This window comes from Typopeltis vanoorti, chromosome 15, assembly GCF_054136105.1.
Source record: "Typopeltis vanoorti isolate ZY-2024b chromosome 15, IOZ_Tvanoo_1.0, whole genome shotgun sequence".
Lineage (NCBI taxonomy): Eukaryota > Metazoa > Arthropoda > Arachnida > Uropygi > Thelyphonidae > Typopeltis > Typopeltis vanoorti.
The window spans coordinates 45,858,553-45,880,744 of NC_143563.1; the positions used below are offsets into that span (position 1 = coordinate 45,858,553).

At 37.3% G+C, this 22,192-nt stretch overlaps 1 protein-coding gene across 2 annotated transcripts in view; it reads right to left on the reverse strand.

Moving 5' to 3' along the window:
• The window catches only part of LOC150098729 (complement factor H-like), a 601,741-nt gene that overhangs the window by 548,346 nt on the left and 31,203 nt on the right, over positions 1-22,192 (reverse strand). For both annotated transcript variants that reach the window (XM_090405340.1, XM_090405339.1), the window contains exon 3: positions 5,622-5,795. In XM_090405340.1, coding sequence (XP_090261466.1) covers positions 5,622-5,795 — 174 coding nt within the window. The remainder of the gene's footprint in view (positions 1-5,621; positions 5,796-22,192) is intronic.

A 22,192-nucleotide genomic window follows, 5' to 3' on the forward strand; every position in this document is an offset into this window, starting at 1 on the left:
GTTTCCAATATTTCATTGGAAACTATTATTTCATTCTAGGGCCCTTTCAATATGATTTTCCATAACGAAATCAAACTTCGCAAACAGTTCGACTGATTTTAAAAAATTGCCGTTATTCCTTTCATATAATTTATCAGATGATCCACAAAAAGCTAAATTTTGGCTACCAAGGAATTTTATAATTTCAATCAAGCATTCTAAAACACTCGTCCAATGTTTCTTTTCCATTTCATTCATGCTTTGAGTCTGGCAATCAATAGTTGTTTTGTTTTTTAAATTTTTATCAAGTTCCTTCCATTTTAAGAAATTTTCATGTGAGTTAAACTAGTTTCATGTCTATGCAAAGTTGTACTTGCATTTCTCCAATTGTTATAACCTTCTAAAAGACTACTTGATTCAGTAGGTGCGAAAAATTTGCAACAAAAGCAAAAAACAGAATTTAAAGTTTTGGAATAAATGAGCCATGTCCTTGGCACGAGCTCCCCGTTTTCCATTTTTCTATTATAATATGAGTTGCCAAATTTACGATCATATGTATCTCTGTGATATTTTATATTTTTCTTTTGAACAGGCCCCATTTCAATTAAAACAACTCGTAATTTTTCATCAATATTTCCCCATTCACCTGGATCTCCTAAATCATAATTGCTCATAATCTGATTTTGCCTTCCTTGCCATGCTGGTCACCTTTCTTGCCTGAGCCTTGTAATGTTCATGAGTTTACCAGTCACCTTTTTCTTGATGTATTATTATTATTATTATTATTATTATTATTATTATTATTATTACCACCCCAAGACCACATGGAGTCAAAGACTCATCTGGGAGGTCCTTTTGTCACACACACAGCTCATCATACCGTGTTTTAAACACATTCAAACTCTTTGCAGACACCACATTCTTGGGCAAGGCATTCCAATCGTTCACAATTCTGCAAGAAAAAAAACCTGCCTCTCACTCCTCTACTCATACCCTCTTTATACAGTTTCCAGGGATGACCTCTGGTTCTCCCCTGATCTCCCTCTATGCTCTTTAAAATTTCTCCAGCACTGATCCTATAACAACCCCTTACCAACTTGTAGGTCTGTATCATATCTCCCCTCTTCCTCCTGTCCACCAGACTCTGCAAATAACATCTTCTCAATCTTTGCTCATACTCGACATTCCAGAGGTCAGAAACTACCTTAGTCAGTCTCCTTTGGACCCTTTCCAACATCTCTTCATCCTTCTGAAAACCCGGTGACCAAATCTGGGCACAATTGTCCATGTGTGGCCTAATCAAAGCCTTATACAATGGAACAAGAATCTCCCTACTTCTACACGTCAGTGTCCTCCGCATCATTCCCAGAAGCCTTCATGTTGTCTTCACAATTTTGGCGATGTGTCCCCTAAATTTTAGATCCTTATCCATTATCACCCCCAGATCTCTTATTTCCTCTATCTCCAACAATATATTCTCACCAAGCATAAATTCTGCATCTCATCTTTGTTTTCCAAATTTTAAAACCTTACATTTTGCAACATTGAACTCACATCCCCATTTCCATGCCCAATCACTCAATCTATTCAAGTCTTCCTGTAAGGTCATAACATCTTCACTACACTTCATGGTTCGTCCCAACTTTGCATCATCTGCAAACAACTGAATATCTCCATCTAAATCTTAACCTATATCATTAATATACAAGTTAAACAGTAATAGACCTAAAACAGACCCTTGAGGCACTCCACTAGTGACTTTCCTTTTCCTGGATATCGCTCCCCTATACACAACTTGTTGATACCTATCAGATAATCAGTCTCCAATCCAGTGCACCAATCTAATATCCAACCCCATCTGCTCTAGTTTAACTGTCAACCTATCATGAGGTACTCTATCAAAAGCCTTTGCCAAATCCAAGTATATTACTGTGTGTATACTTTTCCTCTGTCCAAGGAAGCAGTCACTTCATTGTAATAAGTAAGCAGATTACTAAAACATGACCTCCCTTTAGCAAATCCATGTTGTTCATCAAAGATAATACCATTGTTATCAACCCAACTCTGGATCCTAGTTCTCACAAGCTTCTCCAACAACTAACCACAACACCTGACACACAGATAGGCCTATAGTTTGATTCTTGAGTTCGATCAGCTCCTTTATGAAGTGGCACAATCTTGCCCTCCTTCCACTCCTTAGGAACTTGAACGAGTGCAAGACTCATATTAAAAATATATGTCAAGGCAGGTGCCAACTCCCTGGCACATTCTTTCAGAATACGTGGTGATATATTATCAAGTCCCACAGCCTTATTAACATCTAGTTTACTATACCCTCCACAGGATTTTCTTCTTCTTCTGCAGCTCATGCTTAATGATATTAGTTATCCGTCTAACTCCTACCTGATTAACTCTCTCTCACCTTAGATATACAATTAAATATTGCTTCCTCTAGATAACCCTTAACTGTCTCCCATGCACTACTACCATCATTACCTTGCAGTGTTTTATGCCATGGCACGGATTCAAGTTTCTTTCTAAGCTTGTCATAATCACCTACCTGTAGTTTCACATATACCCCTTCTCTATAGAATATCTTGCATGTCTTACAATCTCCAAAGTCAAAACTGCATGGTAATTTTCACCAATTCGAGCAATGTGGCCACCTTGGGTATGGATATCTCTTCTGTTCCTATGACCATGTTCAATACTCTCACACCCCTAGTTCCCTCAATCAGGTTGATATTTAATCAGTTCATTATTAATTTGGCAATGCATGTTTTCAGATCATCTGTGGAACTCCCTGGCCTATAGCGACAAACAACCATCTGTATATTTTGTCTTACTGGCCACACCAGACTGCTGCAAATGAACAGCCACCCTCCAGCTTATTTCCTATTCTTTTGGCTGCATCCACTATCACCAGCAGTATCCCTCCCCCTACCTATCTTCTCTGTCTTCCCTGAAAATACCAAACCCTTCACACTCTATCCCCGTAACTACATCATCTGATAGGTAAGTCTCACTAATGCCAATAATTTTTGGCAAGGTTGCACCAACCAATTCCAAAAATTCCTCCCTCTTATTCCTGATACTTCTTATTAGTATATAGAAACTGCAGCATCCCTTTTTCCTCCCTACCACCCCCCACCTTTACTTCCCGATTTGACTAGCCTGTTCATATTTTTGCTTGAGAGACTAGACTGCACATGGTCATTGTCACACTCACTCGCCTCATGAGTGCCTTAACTCACCTATTTCCACCCTAACTGTTGAAGTTTTCTTGAATTTGTGCTTCAGCATGCTCGGGGAACAAATCTCTCTCTCTCTAGACACCTAATACGAAAACATTTAGATGCAGTCCATCAACATTATACAAATCTTTCTTTCCATTAAACACAGCAACCGATCCACAAATCCTTCTGCACAACCTATGTATAGATTCATTAGCTAGCAATGCCCTCCTCTTCAGTTTGTATCTATCATAGTTTTGCCTCTTCTACAACTCCTTTACATCCTCCCTCACAGAATAATTCTTGCCTCTCCAATCTCTTGTGTCAACCAAGACAATCATTTCCTTTTACTTACCTTTTTGAATCTGGATGGTGTGACTAATATCGTGACTTTGCACCAGAGAAACATAATTTTGTCACACTTTCATTAAGTACACCCCTTATTATTGAGTCTCCATACATAATATTCTCCTTAACTTGTTTTTCTTGTTTGTTCACTCAGTCTTTGTTATTACTTGCTTCTTTCTGTTTTCAACCCTTGCTAATCTCTTACAGCTTCTGTAATTTTTCAATTTTGAATTTTGTCCTTGTGTAAACTATTGGCCTCAACGATATAACAACTTCTTATTGTCCATACTAGCATTATTGCTAACAATGCACTAACAAAGACTAACCATTAGAACATTCTTATCTGAAAGTTAATCAGTATTATTATCGTTATTAATATTACATGCGAATTTTCATGAACTCTGAAAAGTCATTGTAGGAGGTCCACACTTGCCACAATATATCATACATCTACTTAAACTTGTTTACTGACAGAGCACTAATGACTACCTCTGGCAGTCCATTCCACTTATTCATTCTCAACACACACACACACACACACACACACACACACACACACACACACACACACACACACACACACACCCCTCTGGCAGTCCATTCCACTTATTCATTCTCAACACACACACACACACACACACACACACAAAATCTAGTTCTCACCTTCTGGCTAACTTTGCACAACCTCCAGGCATAATCTCCTTGTTCTCTGCCATGCAGCCACATATTAAAAAAAGGTTCTTTATCATCTGCTTGATAACACTGATGAACAGGAACAAAGAGGTCATTATTATTCATCTTTATAAGGCTTTAATATGACCACATTTGATTTTTGGGGATGATGAGATTGTGGAGAGAATCCAGAGTGAGTGGTGACAAGATTATTTGAGCTCTGTGGAATGCTCCCTATGAGAACAGATCGAACGTTTATGAGTTACAAAGGCTAGTTGAGAGGTAGAAAAATGAGAGGATATGATAGAATAATGGATTTTTGTAAGAATGACTTAGAAAACATGGCAGAAGTGAAGAAAGAAGTGGTTAATCTCTGGAAATTGTTTAAGATTATGGTAAACAAAGGTATGAGAATAGAATTTTTGTCTGGAGGATGATGAATGAGTGGAATGGGCTTCCAGAGGCAATTGTGAGTGCTTCATTGGGAAATAAGCTCATGGAGAAGTATGGTAATTATTGAGCGAATAATTTGTACAGACTACCCCAAATCATCGAATCTCCAGACATCATGTCTCTCACAGCACCATTCATTCTTCTCTCAGTAGTATCCCTAACTCTTTCTACTTTCTCTCTTTCATTTCTCTTCCACTTTCCTGCCTTTCTCTCATACTCTCTTTCTTTGTCTCTCCAATTCTTTTTACATCTTCTCCTTCTTGCTCTTACTCTCATTCCTTTCTTTTACTCATATTCTTGTTCTCCTCTGCACTAATTAATCTCTGAGGTCTCTCCAATTCTTTTTACATCTTCTTCTTCTTCTTCTTATTCTTACTCTCATTCCCTTCTTTTACTCATTTTCTTTTTCTCCTCTGCACTAATTAATCTCTGAAGTCTCTTAATATCTTCATTCACTCTCCTCACTGCCTTCATGCCTACCATTTCCTTTCTCTATTTCTCTCTGCACACACCCATCAGAACATCTTCCTCTTCTCCATCATCTAAGGTCAAATTCATCAACATCTCTTGCCTGTTCTCCCTTACCTTTAAAATGCTACCTCATAACTATATGTCACAGCACTCACCCATTTTCAATTTGCTACTTCTATTGCTAGTATTCCAGTAAAATGTTGCTATTATTGTTCTTTGGCTATAATTTTGATATATTATTATTTTTATGTGACACTATTATGTGAGTGGTGCAGACAGTGGCATACAGTTCACTGTCTTAACTACTTAATCCTCCATCAACACACAATGACACTATCTACACACAAGACCAAGGATTATTTATTTTTAATAATAGCATCATATTATTATTATGCTATTATTCCAGCAAAAATTTATTATACCAGTAAAATTAATTAACTAGAAATAAAAGTAAAAATGACTTACTTTTGCACTGAGGAAGGCTACCAGTCCATGACCCAGATGCAGTGCAAAACCGCTGGGATGAACCAATAAGTTTGTATCCTTCATGGCAAATGTACTGGATGCTGTTTGGAAAAGTGAAAAGGGATCCCATTCTCTGACTGTTTGCTACAGTACCTGGGTGACCACAGGACCTAGCTGTAATCAGATACAAAATATAAAAAGATTAAAAAGAATTATGAATAAATCATAGTGCTTACACATTTATAGCAATTACAAACTTTATAATAATAATTATTGTTATTAATATTATTATTATGTGACACTGCCAGGGAGTTCAAAGAGACATTGCAAGAGGGCATACTATTCCACTACACACAACTGACCATCTCCCCTACTTAATCCCCCAACTCATGTGATGCTATCTATTGTCCATCACCACCAGAACAGTTTTTGTCTGTAAATCTTATGCGTATTCAAATGGCCGATTTGCTTGTAATGCCAGGATGAATAACCTGAATTTTCAGGAGAAGCAACCTTGCAACTTCCATATGAGATCAGCTAACTGAACTTCAATTGAAAATGCCCATATAAAGATTACTCTCATCATGACGAGAATCAAACTGAAGAAATTTTCAAATCAAAGGATTCAAATCTTTGAATTTCAATTCAAAGGGTGCAATGTCCATTATTCTTTTAATTGCACTACAGTCATTAAAATGATTGACAATTAACTAATTTTATTAATTAAAATAACAAAATTTAATTTACAGTCAGTTAAATATTCTCATACATATAAAGGAATAAACTAATGCAAATAAATTAAACTAGAAAAACCACAGGGTTGGTCATGCTTAATCTGAATAATTCAGCTGTAGTTACAGGTGAATTTAATAAGTAATTTGCAAGTGCACAAGTGAACAGTGAAAATTTGTTTTCTGAAGACAATTATTTATCATTTTGGTAAAGATTTAATCGAAAAGCCTTAAACAATATTTGGACTTGAATTATTTTTTGTACTATTAAAAGGTCACAAAACGCTTAGAAATACATAGAGATAGTTATTACAACTAGGGCAACATGGCCTCACTTACTCCCTATAGGATAATAAAAGGCATTAACTGATTTATTATTTTTCTTGTTTTTTTTTGAGCTGTTAATATGTGAATGACTCATGGGGCAGTTTAACTTCCACTTATAGCCAATCAAAGATTATTCCCTTATAGTAGTGGTTGAAGCCCTATAGGGAAATATATATATCTCTAATAGGCATTAGCATATTTATATTTATATTTATATAATGTGCTCCACCTCATAAACTATATAATGCCAATACAGTTGACCAACTGATTGGTTCCTAGATCAAGTTAAAATAAATAATAATAACTTAATTTTAATTATATAAGGTGGTTATGTTAATTAATGTACGAGAGTGGACTGAAAAGTTTTTCACCATAGATGGGAACACTATTGGCAAGATTTTTTTTCTAAGTTGGTACACTTGTCATAAGCATCCGTGTGAAACTGCAAGTCATTCTATCAAGTAGTTTGTTTTCTATAGCTGTCTGAAGCAAAAGTGTTGTCTGTATCTATCCCTTGAAATGGATAAAATTAAGTATTGTGTGATTATAAAATTCTTTGTAAAAGAAGGTTTAACACCAAAAGAAATTCATTCCAAGTTCATAAAAGTTTATGAGCACTCTTCTCCTTCATTTTTGACAATTAAGAAATGGGCTGCCGAGTTTAAACATAGCCATACCAGCCTTGAAGATGATCCACGTGAAGGACGTCCAAAAAGTGTAACAACACCAAAAATCATTGATCAAGTGCACGATATAGTATTGGATGACAGGCAAGTCAATGCGAGTAAAATTGCTGAGACTATAGACATTTCAAAAGAATGTGTAGGATATATTTTGCACGAAGAATTGCAAATGAAAAAGCTTTGTGCAAGATGGGTGACGTCCTTGCTCACAGCAGATCAAAAACGCACTCGCATGAAAATCTCTGAACAGTGCTTGGAGCATTTTAACAGGAATAAAGTTGATTTTGTGCGTTGATTTGTTATGGATGAGACTTGGATTCACCATTACACACCAGAATCCAATCAGCAGTCAAAACAGTGGACAGAAGCCGGTTGTTCAGCACCAAAGAAGACAAAATCGGTTGCATGAGCAGGAAAGGTCATGGCATTGGTGTTTTGGGCTGCTAAAGGCATTTTGTTTATTAATTATCTTGAAAAGGGTAAAACAATAACTAGGGAATGTTATTCTGATCTTTTAACCACACCAGAAGGAGAAAAAATTTATGAGAAAAGACCAGGTTTGCAGAAGAAAAAAATCATCTTTCATCAGGACAATGCACCTGCCCACAAAGGTGTTTTGGCAATGGGAAAATTAAGGGATCTGCACTATAAATTGTAGGAACATCCACATATTCCCCAGATTTGGCTCCCTCTGACTTCTATCTCTTCTCAAAACTAAAACTCTTCCTCGCTGGTCAGCGTTTCTCTTTGAATAGAGAGGTGATTGCAGCTGTAGAGGGGTATTTTGCGGATCTTAATGAGAACCACTACAGAGAACGGGATTAACAGCGCTGGAGCATCGCTAGAATAAATGTATTAGTCATTATGTTGAAAGTGGCTGAAGCCCTATAGGGAAATATATATATCTATAATAGGAATATATAGAAATATATATATCTAAAATAAAAATAATTTTGAAATTATAAATTCATTTTTTCATTGTTAGGCTGAGAACTTTTCAGACCATCCTCGTATAATGATGATGTTACAATGGCCATGAGGGCCCTATGGGAAAGTACAGCACAATTGTGAAAGTTTTTTCACTTGGTTATATTATAAATTAAAGATGCAAGGAAACAAAATTTGTGTGTGAATTATTTTCATGACTGAGCTACTTGTATGTAGAGGCTAATGACTTCACATCAATTGCCACTGTATCCCATAATGCAAAGCACACATTCTTATGGATGTATAGTGCTATGTATTATGGGAATGTCCACTACCCAAACTGACCTTTATTAAAGTATGTTAAAGTGCATGGATACCTCTCCAAAAACTCTGAGTAATCTGCAAAATCACTCTAAATCTCATACATTATCCTAAAGGATCACCCTAAACTCATCACTACTGACATGAATGACTCCAGGACAAGAAATTCAGCAGTGGATACACTTAGTGACAGGCAAAAACTCAGCACTGAGCATAGCCTCTCTACTCCACAGGAAGCAAACACGCCTACTATATAAGTAATTCTTCAAAAAATCAGATCACCCAGATCACTCTGAACTCAGTAAATGGCCCGAAAGATCATTTACTGAGAAGAGCCCTCAGCAGTTGCTGAGGCACTATCCAATGGCAGGCTCACCCCACCACCGAGCATAACCACCCATATCCCTGGGAAAAACATCCACTTCAGTGGCCCCACCTCCGTGGAAACCAATTCAGCACAAAAACACATCACTGGGACCCAGAGCAGATACCCTAGTTGAAGTACTGCAGAAATCATATATTTTACATATGTTGGGTTGGCAAATAAGTTCGTTTGGTTTATGTGTTAGTACAAGTTAATATAAGTTATCAAAAGGTGTCATACCTTATTATTAAAATACTCTGGATTAGAGAGACATTGAAAGTGTTTTTCACTTGGTTCTATAAATTAAGAATGCCAAGAAATTATATTCTTAGCTTAATCCAAGAGTAAGCAAATAATGTTGTGAATGAAGTACTTGACTGGTCTACTTGTATATAGAGGCTAATGATGTCACATTAATTGCCTTAGTATCCTATAATGGAACTGAACTTCAGGAAACTGATGAGGCCAGGAAACTGGATGTGATTGTGGACAGGGAATTGAAGTTTAGAAGGCATATTGCAAAGGTAACCAAAACAAGACATTAGATTATGTGGTTGTTGAAGAACATACTGACAAGCAGGGATAGAGGTAATTGTTCCCCTATATAAGGCCACATCTGGACTCCTGGATTCCATAGCGATGAAGAAGTTGTGGAGAGGATCTAGAAGCAAGTGACAAAATTGTAGCAGGTCTGTGGAATGCTCTCTATGAGAATAGATTGACAGTCTGAAAGTTGATAGACGAAAAAGAAGAGACAGAAGAGAAGTATTTTATTAAAGGGGTTTTTATAGGATTGATGTTGACAATGTTTTTCAGTACATGACAAGAAGGGAGAGAACAAGAGATAACCAGTGGAAGATGTATAAGAGTGTGATTATCAAGGGTGTTAGGACTAGGTTTTTTTTGCCTGGATGAATGTGGTGGTACTGAATGGATTGCCAGAGGTGGTTGTGGGCCCTTCATCAGTGAATGAGTTTAAGGAGAAGTATGATAGGTATTGTGTGAATGAGTTTAAGGAGAAGTATGATAGGTATTGTGTGAATGATGACTAGTGTGTGAATAAATGGATCTACCATGAGGAGGCTTCTGACTCTATGAGATGCCTGTATAATAATAATAATAATAATAATAATCCATACCACTCTACACCCTTATGGATATATAGAATGCTATGCATTATGGGAAGAGCCACACCCCAGACTGGTTTCAACCTTTATTGAGCTAAAGTGTGGTGATACTTCTCCAAAACTCAGGCGATCGCTCAGATCACCTAACAGTGAGTGACTCAAAGGATCATTTAACTCATTATTATTATTATTACACCCTCCATGGAGTAGACAGACTCATGGGAGGTTCATCCAATGACAATATATTTATCCTATAGAATCTTAAAGTCCTTAACACTCCTTGCATTAACAACACATTCTGGTAATGCATTCCATTCACTGACAATTCTCCATGTAAAAAATCTACTCCTCACACCCTTCTTCACCACACTTTTACATAACTTCCAGGAATGACCTCTGGTTCTTCCCCTCTGGATTAATCTGATAAAATCCTCTCACTAATGTAAACGTCTCTATCATATCATCTCTCTTCTTCCTATCCACCAAACTCTGCAATCCATATTTCTTCAACCTCTCTCCATAGCCTGCATTCCAAATTCCTGATATTGTCTTAATCAATCATCTCTGGACCCTCTCCAATGTCTCCACATCACATTGAAAACCAGGTGACCAGATCTGAGCACAATAACCCAAGTGTAGTCAGACCAGTGCCTTATTCAGTGGCACAACCACTTTCTTATCCCACATGCTAGAGTATTTCTTATCATAGCAGCACTACGATGTGCAGCCTTTTGCAACACTAGCAATATGCCCTTTAAACTTCAGTCTACTGTCAACCGTCACTCCCAAATCTCTAATCCCATCCACTTCCTGCAGTATGGCACCATCGATATAGTACACAGCCTTATATTTCCGCACTCAAAAATGCAACACTTTGCACTTACTGATATTAAAACTATAACCCCACTCTTTTGTCCAAGTAAAAAGTTTATTCAAATCTTCCTGAAGGGATTCATCAGTAGTGCTACTTATAATTCTTCCCTAACCCAGTCGTTTGTCCAAGTATAAGTCTATTCAAATCTTCCTGAAGGGAATTAACATTAGCAGTGCTACTTATAATTCCTTTCAACTTTGCATCATCAGCAAATAACTGAAGATCCCCCATTAGTTAGTCCACATGATATATCGTTTACAAACAAGTTAAACAGCAGGGGCCTAAGTACAGAACCATGGGGGCACGCAACTGGTTACCGTTCTTTTTTGAGACACTGCTCCATCATGCACAGCCTGCTGGAAATGATTACCCAGCATTGGTCTACTCAGTGACAGGCTCACCTTGCAGAACCCTCAGCATTAGCTTTATCCAGTGGCAGGTCCACTCTACCAGCAAGCAGAGCCAGTCATATACCATGGAAAAGGATCCACAAGACCACTTCAGTGGACTTCTCACACCTGTAGCAAAAGCCACATCAGTGAGAGCAAGATCAAAAGAGATACCAACCTTGAAGTAATGCAGAAGTGATATATTTCACATATACAAGTAGTCAAAAGCTGTCACACTTTATTATTAAAATAGTATGGATTAGAGAAAGATATTTAAAGTTTTTTCACTTGATTATAGTATTAATTAAAGATACCAAGAAATTACATTCTTGGTTTGTTCTTTTATCCAAGTGTAAGCAAACAATGTTTGTGCATGAAATATCATCACTATTGGGCTACTTGTATACAGAGGCTGATGAGTTCACATCAATTGCCTTACTGTACATGTCCATAAGGGTATGCTTTGCATTATGGGATACTAAAGCAATTGATGTAAATCATTAGACTCAATATACAAGTAGCCAATTCATGAAGATACTTCACCCACAAGCATTACTTGCTTATCATTATCTTAGGGCTGGTGGTTATGATATTGGAAAAGATGTGTATGAGTAAAATCAAGGCATGGGATAGGAATAAGATACTGCATTGTGGGCAGCATGGCTATGTAAAAGGTATCTCCAGCTTCAGTAATTTTCTCACATTTTATAATTAGATTAACAGAAGAATTGGATAAAGGAAATTATTACATGCTGACTGCTGGACTTTGCAAAGGCATATGACAGAATACTTCATGGAAAACTATGGCATAAGTGCCAGTCTGGTTGGCCTAATAGTTAGCACATCCACTCTCCAGCCAAAAGGTTACAGGTTTAAATCCCACGATGGACATGGATGTTTGTGATTGTCTGTGAAAATACTAGTGGTGGTGAGCAGTAGTTGCTATTGGTGTAGATGATGCAATTCACTGTAATTAGCAAATTGAGTAGTGGAGACGGAGAATTACAGAGTGGGTGCCCTCCTTCGATGAGTCTTTGCACTCCTTGGAGGTGTCATGTAATAATAATAATAAAGTTGGAGCATAGAGTGAGTAATGATGATGATTTGCTTGTTAGAGGCAACAGAATAGTAGTATGAGCAGTGAGCAGCAGTTAGCAAATGAGACCAAAAGAAGTCCTAGTCCTTTTTTTTTTTTTTTTTGATAAATGGCCAATAGAAAAAAAAAATGTTTAATTATGTAAGCATGATATTGGTTACTGATAATGGTAGAATGATAACCACTAAAGGAAGACTGTATCTTAGTAATCTGATTACTTTTTATAACAAGGTGACAATGCATTGAAAAATGGAAACAGCAGTATACTTAGATTTTATTATTATTATTACTATTATTATTAACATCCGACCTCCATGGGGTCAAAGACTCATCGTGGGAGGTACATACTATCAAACACAACACTCCAATTATGCCTTAAATTGATTCAATGTGTGTACATTTACAACACACAAAGGCAATATATTGCATTCACCAACTGTTCTCAATACAAAAAACTTGCTCCTCGCTTCTCTGCTCACACCCTTCTGACCATTGATCATTGCCATTTCCACCGATGGCCTCTTGTTCTATCCACCCTCTCCCATTCTACGAAAAATCTCCTCTATGTCAACCTGATAACAAACTCTGACCAGCTTATGTCTCAATCATATCCTCCCTCTTCGTTCTATTCACAAGGCTTTGAAACTTACATTTCTCTCAATCTGTCCTCATACTCCACATTCCAAAGACTGCTTTTATCTTCTCTGGACCCTTTTTAACATATCCTCATCACCATGAAAACACGGTGACCAAATCTGTGCACAATAATCCATATGAGACCTGATCAAGGCCTTATGCAATAGCATTATAACCTCATTATTTCTGTATATCAGGATTGTTTGCATCATTGCCATTATCCAATGTGACAATTTCATAACTTGTGTCATGTGGCCCCTGAATTTCAGGTCCCTGTCCACCATCACTCCTAGATCTCTCATCTCCTCTACCCCATTTAAAGTTTCCCCACCATAGCTGCTTACCAAATTTCAGAACCTTACATTTTACAACATTGAACTGATAGTTCAACTTACCTGCCCATTCATACAACCTATTCACGTAAACCTGTAAGGCCATAACATCTGCATTACTCTGCATTGCTTTTCCCAATTTTGCATAATATGCAAACAGCTGCATATCACTAGTTAACCCCATCCCAATATCATTAATATATAACTTGAACAACAATGGTCCCCAAACTAACTCCTGTGGCACACTTTCCTCTTTTGGGATACTGCACCACCATATACAACTTTCTAATACCTGACAGCCAGTCACTGATAAAAGTTAGAAGTCTGTTATCCAGTCCTAACTGTTTCAATTTATTTTATTATTATTATTATTATTCAGGCCTCCATAGAGTCAAAAGACTCATTGTGGGAGGTCCTTCCTAAGAAACACAAAGTCTATCAAGACTCATCGAGGGGGCCCCCCCCTAAGATACAAAAAGTCTATCATACCACTCCTTAAACTCATTGACCATTCTCACTTTCACCACTCCATCAGGCAATGCATTCCATGGTTCAACGACCCTCCATGCAAAGAAACCACTCCGCACTCTCTTGTTCACAGTTTCCTTTCGTAACTTACAGGGATGGCCTCTTGTCATCACTCCTTCCTGCTGTTCAACCAAGCGAAAGAACTCCCCAGTGTCAACCCTGTAACCACCTCTCAACAGTTTAAAAGTCTCAATCATATCACCTTTCCTTCTATCCACTAAACTCTGCAGACCACATTCCCTCAGCCGATCCTCATAACTATCATTATACAGTCCTGAAACCATCTTTGTTATCTGCCTTTGTACCCTTTCCACAGTTAATTTATCCCCTTCAAATACTGGGGAGCAAGCCTGCAAACAATTGTCCAAGTGTGGTCTGATCAGGGGTCTTATACAACAGAATGATAACTGTTTTATCTCTGCAGGTCAGTGTCCTTCTCATTATTGCAGCAATCCTCTGTGTTACCTTCACCACCTTTACAATATGTCCCCTAAATTTCAGGTTTCTATCAATCATCAACCCCAGATCTCTTGTCTCCTCTACTTCCTCCAGTATAACTCCTCCCATAGAGTATGCAGTATCGCATTGATGTCCCATCCCAAACCTCAAGACATTTTGCTGCATTAAACTGATACCTCCATTCATTTGCCCATCTATCTAGCTTATTAAAATCCTACTGTAGGGCTGTCACATCTGTACTATTACTAATAATCCTTCCCAGCTTCACATCATCTGCAAACAACTGAATATCCCCTTGCAATCCACTGACAATGTCATTGATATAAAGGGTAAACAATATAGGTCCCAGTACTGAGCCCTGTGGGACCCCACTTGTAGCCCTCTGCTTCCTTGAAACTGCCCCATCATACACAACTTTCTGATACCTATTGGACAGCCAATCCTGTCCAATAGGTATCTGAATCCAGTTGACCAATCTGACATCCAGACCCATGTGCTGCAACTTAAATATCAGCTTATCATGTGGCATCCTGTCAAATGTGTTCGTAAGTCTAAAAAAATGGCAGTATATGCCTTTCCCTCATCTAATGCTCTTGTAACTTTATCATAAAAGGCTAGCATATTGCTAAAGCAAGAGCGCTCCTTCACAAATCCATGTTGACTCTCACAGATAACATTACCCTCATCTGCCCAATGCTGTATACGGTCCTTCACTAATTTTTCCAAGATATTACTAACTACTGATGACACACAAACTGGCACATTCTCTCAAAACTCGTGATGAAATACCATCCAGTCCCACAGCTTTTCTGACATCCGGAGTACTCAGTATTTGAAACACACTCGCCTCCTGTACCTCTAAACCTCGAACCTGCCCTATACCTCTAGCATTAAAACTGACTCCTCCAGGATGAAATACTCCAATAAAGTGTTCATTGAACAATTCTACTATGTTCTCTGCATCAGTCACTATATTCCCATTTTTATCCCACAACATCATTCTTCCACAGTCATCTCCTCCTACTGGCCACATATCTAAAAAATTCCCTAGGATTTTCTTTGGATCTTAGGGCTAATCTCCTCTCATATTCCAGTTTCATCTTCCTTACCATACTAGTCACTCTTCTGGCCTGTGTCTTATACTGTTCATGCATCTTCTCTTCACCCGTCTCCTTATATCTCTTCCACAGCCTCTTTTTCACATGCAATTCCTGTTTAATATTGTTTGTCATCCACTTTACTCCAAATTGTGTCCTCTTGTTCACTCGTTGTATACAACTTACCATCTGCTAGTAAATATTCTTTCATAATTTCCCATGCAGAAATGATATCCCGGCCTTCCAATTCCTCCCTCCATGAAACTTCCCCAAGTTGATTTCTTAGACTATTATAATCACCTGCCTTATAATTCCACATATGTTCCCCATCTCTTTGATACTCCTGCATGTCTATTCATTTTCCAAGTCAAAACCATATGGTCACTCTCTCCAATTGGTGGGAGAGATGTCATCTCAGTTATTATCAAGTCTTCTGATACTATAACCAAATCCAAAACTCTTGAACCTCTTGCTCCCTCTATTACATGTTACCTAAGACATTTGTCCCTCAAGAATTCTAGAAATTCCATTCCCATATTGCTACATGCATCTTCCTCTCCCCAGTTTATACTACTGTAGTTAAAATCTCCCATAACAATCATTCTTCTTGCACTTGCCAAACTCAACTGTCTAAACATTTCCTGGTCGCCCACCCTCTGTACTCCTGGGTCTGTAGCAAAACCCCACTAAATATCCTGTCTTGCCCACCTCTAACCTCACACCATATACTTTCAAAGTCATTAGTGCCAATGCCTTCCAAAGTCTCAATTCTTAGAGGACATAGGTCGTCCCTTATCATAAGCAGTACTCCACCACCACATTTTCCCTTCCTATCCTGCCGAAAAATGCTGTACCCAGCGACTTCTATTCTTAAGAAACACAAAGTCTATCAAGACTCATCGATGGGAGGTCGCCCCCTAAGGAACACAAAGTCTATCATAGCACTTCTTGAACTCATTGACCGTTTTCGCTCTCACCACTCCATCAGGCAATGCATTCCATGGTTCAACCACCCTCTATGCCAAGAAACCACTCCTCACCCTCTTGCTCACACATGATATATCACCATGTATTTTGAAGAAACATACCAGGGAACTGAAATCTGCCTTGACATATTTGTATAATATAAGTCTTGCATTGGGTCAAGTTCCAAAGGAGTGGAAGGAAGGCAAGATTGTGCTACTAGGGAGGTGACAGAACTCAAGCATCAAATTATAGGCCTATCTGTTTCAGTTGTGATTAAAGTATTGGAAAGGATGATGAGAATGAGTATTCAGAATCGGGTTGATAACAGTGGTATTATCTTTTATAGACAGCACAGATTTGCAAAAGGGAGATCATGTTTTAGTAATCTACTTACTTATTACAATAAAGTGATGGCATCATTGGACAAAGATGGATACACAGTAGTATTCTTAGATTTTGCAAAGGCTTTTGATAGATTACCATTATGATAAGTTGACAGTCAAACTAGAGTAGATGAGGTATGATATTAGACTAGTGCAATGGATTTGAGATTGACTAGTTGATAGGTATCAGTAAGTTGTGTATGGGGAAGCAACATCCAGGAAGTGGAGAGTAACTAGTGGTGTTCCTCAGGGGTCTGATTTAGGGCCATTGCTGTTTAACCTACATGTTAATGATATTGTGGAAGATTTCAATGGAGATATTCAATTGTTTGCATACAATGCAAATTATGATGAATTATGAGTAGTAGAGCAGATGTTCTGGTTTTATAAGAAGGAATAGATTGAGTGAATGAGCACAGGAGTGGAATGCCCATTCAATGTTGTGAAATGTAAGGTTTTAATTTTGGGAAACAAAGATGGGATGTATAATTTTCTCTTCATGGAGATATATTGCTGGAGGTGGAGGAAATAAGATATCTTGAGGTGATTGTGGATATGGATCTAAAATTTAAAGGAAAAATTTCCAAAATTGTGATGACAACACAATAAATTCTGGCAATGATGTGGAGGATACTGACTTGAAGAACTACTGTACACAGATTTTGTCACCTGGTTTTCAAAAGGATGAAGAGATGTTGGAGAGGATCCAGAGGCTATTGACCAAAGTAATTTCTGATCTCTGGAATGTTAAATATGAAGAAACGTTGAGACGATGCAATTTGCAGAGTAGTGGATAGGAGGAAGAGGGATGATATGATAGAGACATACCAGTCAGTAAGGGGTTGTTATAGGATTAACAATGAAGAGGTTTTTCATAAAATGGTGTGAGATTGGGGAAGAACAAGAGGTCATCCCTGGAAGCTGTATAAGGAGGGTGTGAGTAAGGAAGTGAGAAGAAGGTTTTTTGCATGGAGAGTTGTGAATGAATGGTATACCTTGCCTGAGAGTGTGGTGTCTGCAGAGAATCTGAATGTGTTTAAGGCATGATGAGCTGTGCATATGACATGGAAATCTCCAAGATAAGTCTTTGACTCCATGGGATCTTAGAATAATAATAATAATAACAATAACAATTTAGAAATAGTTGAACCAACAATTGCTAAAGTAGAAGCAGCTATTACTGAACTTAAGAACAATAAGGCCCCAGGAATATGTATGATACAAGCAGAATTAACTAAGAATGTTGGTATAGAATATTTCAGGCAGCTGTGTTAACTTATTACCAAAATTTGGAATCATGAAACAATCCAGACAAGTGGAAAATCTGAGAATCATATGCCATATCCATAAGAAAGGTAATATAATGATCTGGTCTAATTACAGAAGTTCAATTTATTATGTATCACCTATAAAATTTTCTCCACCATTCTATTCAAGAAACTTAAATAGTCACTTGAACAGAATGATAATAACTGATAATCAGTGATTATCATTGTGAATTCCATTCAGGAAGATTTACAAATCACCAGATTTTAATTATACTTGAAGTACTGGAAAAATGCAAGGAATTTGGAAATGAAACACACCATCTATTTATAAATGTTTAGAGCTGCAAATGATAGCACACAGAGATCTAATTAATTTATTGCAATGAAGGAACTAATGTCAGATTAAAATTCAGAATATGTCTGATTCAGTAGATATTATTATTATTATTATTATTATTACATGACACTTCCAAGGAGTCCAAAGACTCATCGAGGGAGGGCACCTACTTTACAACTCTCCATTTCCACCACTCAATCCACCAACTACTGCGAAACACAACTACCATCATCATCTACACCAATGGCATCTACTGCTCATCACTACTATTAGTATTTCCACAGACAATCACAAACACGCATGGCAGGATTCGAACCTACAGCCTTTTGGCTGGAAGAGTGGATACACTAACCACTTGGCCAACCAGGCCATATAAAAATGGTGTTTAACAAGGGAATGCATTAGCTTGCTTATTTCAATAAGGAAATACTGTGAGTAAAATATTATTTATTAATAATTATTTAGTAATTAATAATTGGTAATTACAGAAGAAATAACTCATATTTCTATCCCTTATGTGGGAAAGCATTAGTGAACACATAGTAAAAGTTTCAAAACCACGAAATATTTTCGTTGCCTTTCACCCCATCAAAAAATCTCCACCCTTCTTACTTCTCCGAAGGACAAGCTTCCACATCTCAATTATCTAGGTGTCTATCAGATTCCTTGCTCCTGTGGGTTATCTTATTTCAGACAAACAGGAAGATCTGCTTTTATTCAATGCCCTGAACCTGAAGAGTCTGGACTTGCAGAGCATGCAATCAACACTACACATAAAGTTCATTGGAACAAGACAAGAGTCCTTCACAAAAGTTGGTTCCTCATGGAATGGCTTTATAAAAAAACATATGAAACTTTACTTCACTCTCCTAACTTAAACTGATCCGATGGTCTAAGTCTATTTCCTTTGTGGGAGATAGTACTTTTTAAATCAGCTAATCTTTCCTAACTTTCTTTAATTGTATATTTATGTGTGCATGTGTGTGTGTGTGTGTGTAATTTAATTAATTTGTTTTTTATTTTTTATTTTATGTAAGTTTTTTTTTTTTTAAGTTGGGAAATTTAATGACCTTTTTTAGTTTATTGTTCAACCTTGTACTGAAGATGCCTGCAATACTCAGACGAAAATTATACTAATAAGTAATACTTATAATATTTTACTGAGTTAATTCCGGTATTATAATGTATTTAAATAAGCTTGCTTATTGTTTAATATCACGGTTGAAATGGTTTTCGGAGATGGTGGTATTAATCCAACGGGAACGATCTTTTAAAAGTGGGTACAAATTTTGACATATGAAGATAGTATCGATATTATAAGGACACCAAAAACAATAAAATAAATTTTTATCAACTAGAAAAGACAGCAGAGAAGATGGATCTGCAGATTAACCAAAAAATAAAAATAAAATAAATAAACTAAAATATATGCCAGTAAAATTTGTGATGATGATAGTTCTCAGATTGAAATTGCTTCCTATAAATCTGAGCTTGGGATCAAAAGGTAATTATAAAAATGATATAAGTGTTGAAATTCAGACACACATTCTTTTTTGCGTATAGATGACTCTATGGACTAAGGTGATATTTGATCTCAAGAAAAACAAAATCAACTACAACGTTTTTCGGGTATTCTCAATCTTTTAAATTAACAAGCGAACAAGCGACTACCTGCTTCGCATGATGCAATCTAGCGGCAACATTGAAAAATAGACTAGCGAAAACCTCAACATTATATAATTATATCACATTGATGGTATTGAATTACAGGAATTTGATAAAGCTAGGGACTTGGGATAATGGTGGACAATTATAAATAATAATAATAATAACCTAACCCGAACACAATATTAAAAATATTTTGTTCGGGTTAGGGACCACACAATATTAAGAATATTGTGTTTGCGACAACGAGAAATAGTATGAGTTCTACGGATCGATTTTTTTTTGTGTTTACGGGACGAATAACCTGAGTCTCCAGGAGAAAAGAAAAGAAAAAAAAAAAAAAAAAAACGCCTGCCTTGCCAGATATCGTCTAACTGGGTAACAGATCGAAAAAAAAAAGGCTTAGAAAAGTTTCTCTAGTCTGCGACTAGACTTGAAGTGAAGTCTGTCTTCTGCGGTTTCGCGCTAAGGAGTGCAACACCACTTCTCATGAGCTATACAGGCATTATTATATTTCTTAATTTTAATTTATTTTATTTTATTTTATCTAACGGCATCTCCATGGATCTGGAGACTCATTAGTGGAGACCCAAATCAGCTATCATATACACACAAATCCTATCATATATTTTGTTCAATCCATTCACCATCTGGGAACTCATAACCCAACAAATTTTGGAAATCCCTTCCACTCACTCACTCACTCACTACTCTCCTCGCAAAAATTCTGGTCCACACACCTTTACTAAATACTCCTACACAACTTCCGTGGATCGACCCTAGTTCTCTGACTATTTGTCATATTTTGAAAATTTTTCACTTGCATCAGTTTTATAAAACCCTTTTAATATCTTAAAAGTTTCTATCATGCCCATTCTCCTCCGCATATCAACCAAATTTTGTAACCCACAAACCTCCAACCTATCCTCGTACGGAGTATTCCACAGATCTGTTGCCATCTTAGTCACTCGTTTCTGTTTCCTCTCTACCATCTCCTGGTTCCCAAGAAACCGAGGTCATCAAATCTGTGTGCAGAGTAGTCAAGAACTGGCCGAATGAATAAAGAGGGATAATAATTTCCTTAGCTTTACTTGTTAGCGTATTTATTCCTACCCTTATCCATTTCCTGCAGTCCAATATCATCAATATACACCATATGCAACATTTACAACACGAAGTACATAACCTTACATTTTGCAACTTTAAATTGGAAAAAAAATAGCTAACGCCTTTTATTTCCTTATACACCCTCTGTCCAAAATGAAACCGAACTTTTCGAAAATAGAAGAAACTAGTGGCGCTACCTGTTTTATTTTTTTGTAGTCGAAAGCGGCAACCTTCATTAGTGTTGTTTCAACTGTTTATGACATTTGTTTCATTAGAAGCTGAGTTATAGTGCCAAGAGTAATAGTGTGTTTTGACGATCGGTCGGTCGGCACGACATTCATGCCGTACGCGACGAATTCTTGCTACAAATCGCTTCAAAACTTCGACATAAAACTCACCATTGACCGTTTGGACAGGCGGAATGAATTCTTTGTGGATAATGTCCTGAATCGTAGAAACAAATCATCATTGTGTTTAATTTTGACTTCTCCAAGCGAAGTTTTTTCGGATGCCCCCCTCTTCCGGTGGTCTTTACTCAGCACTCTGTTTCGTGCTCATACTCAAAACAGCACGTTTCGTCACCGGTAACGATCGTTTCAAAGAAGTTTCAGTCCTTACAAACGGTTTTAATGAGGTTCTTGCAGTGTTCAATTCGATACATTTTTTGGTCATCGATCAACTTGTGGGGAACAAATCGCGAATTCAATTTACGAAGTCCCAAACTCTCGGCCAAAATGTTGTGCACAGTTGCTTTTGGAATCCCCAATTCATCATAAACCAATCTCACGGACGATTTCGGGTTTTCTTTGATGAAATCACGCACGTTTTGGATGTTAACTTCACTCAGTCCAGTTTTTGGATGGCCCAGCTTTTTGTCGTTTTCAAGCGTCTCACGACCACTTTGAAATTGCTTAAACCGTACACTTGAGTATGAGATAAGCATTCATCGCCATA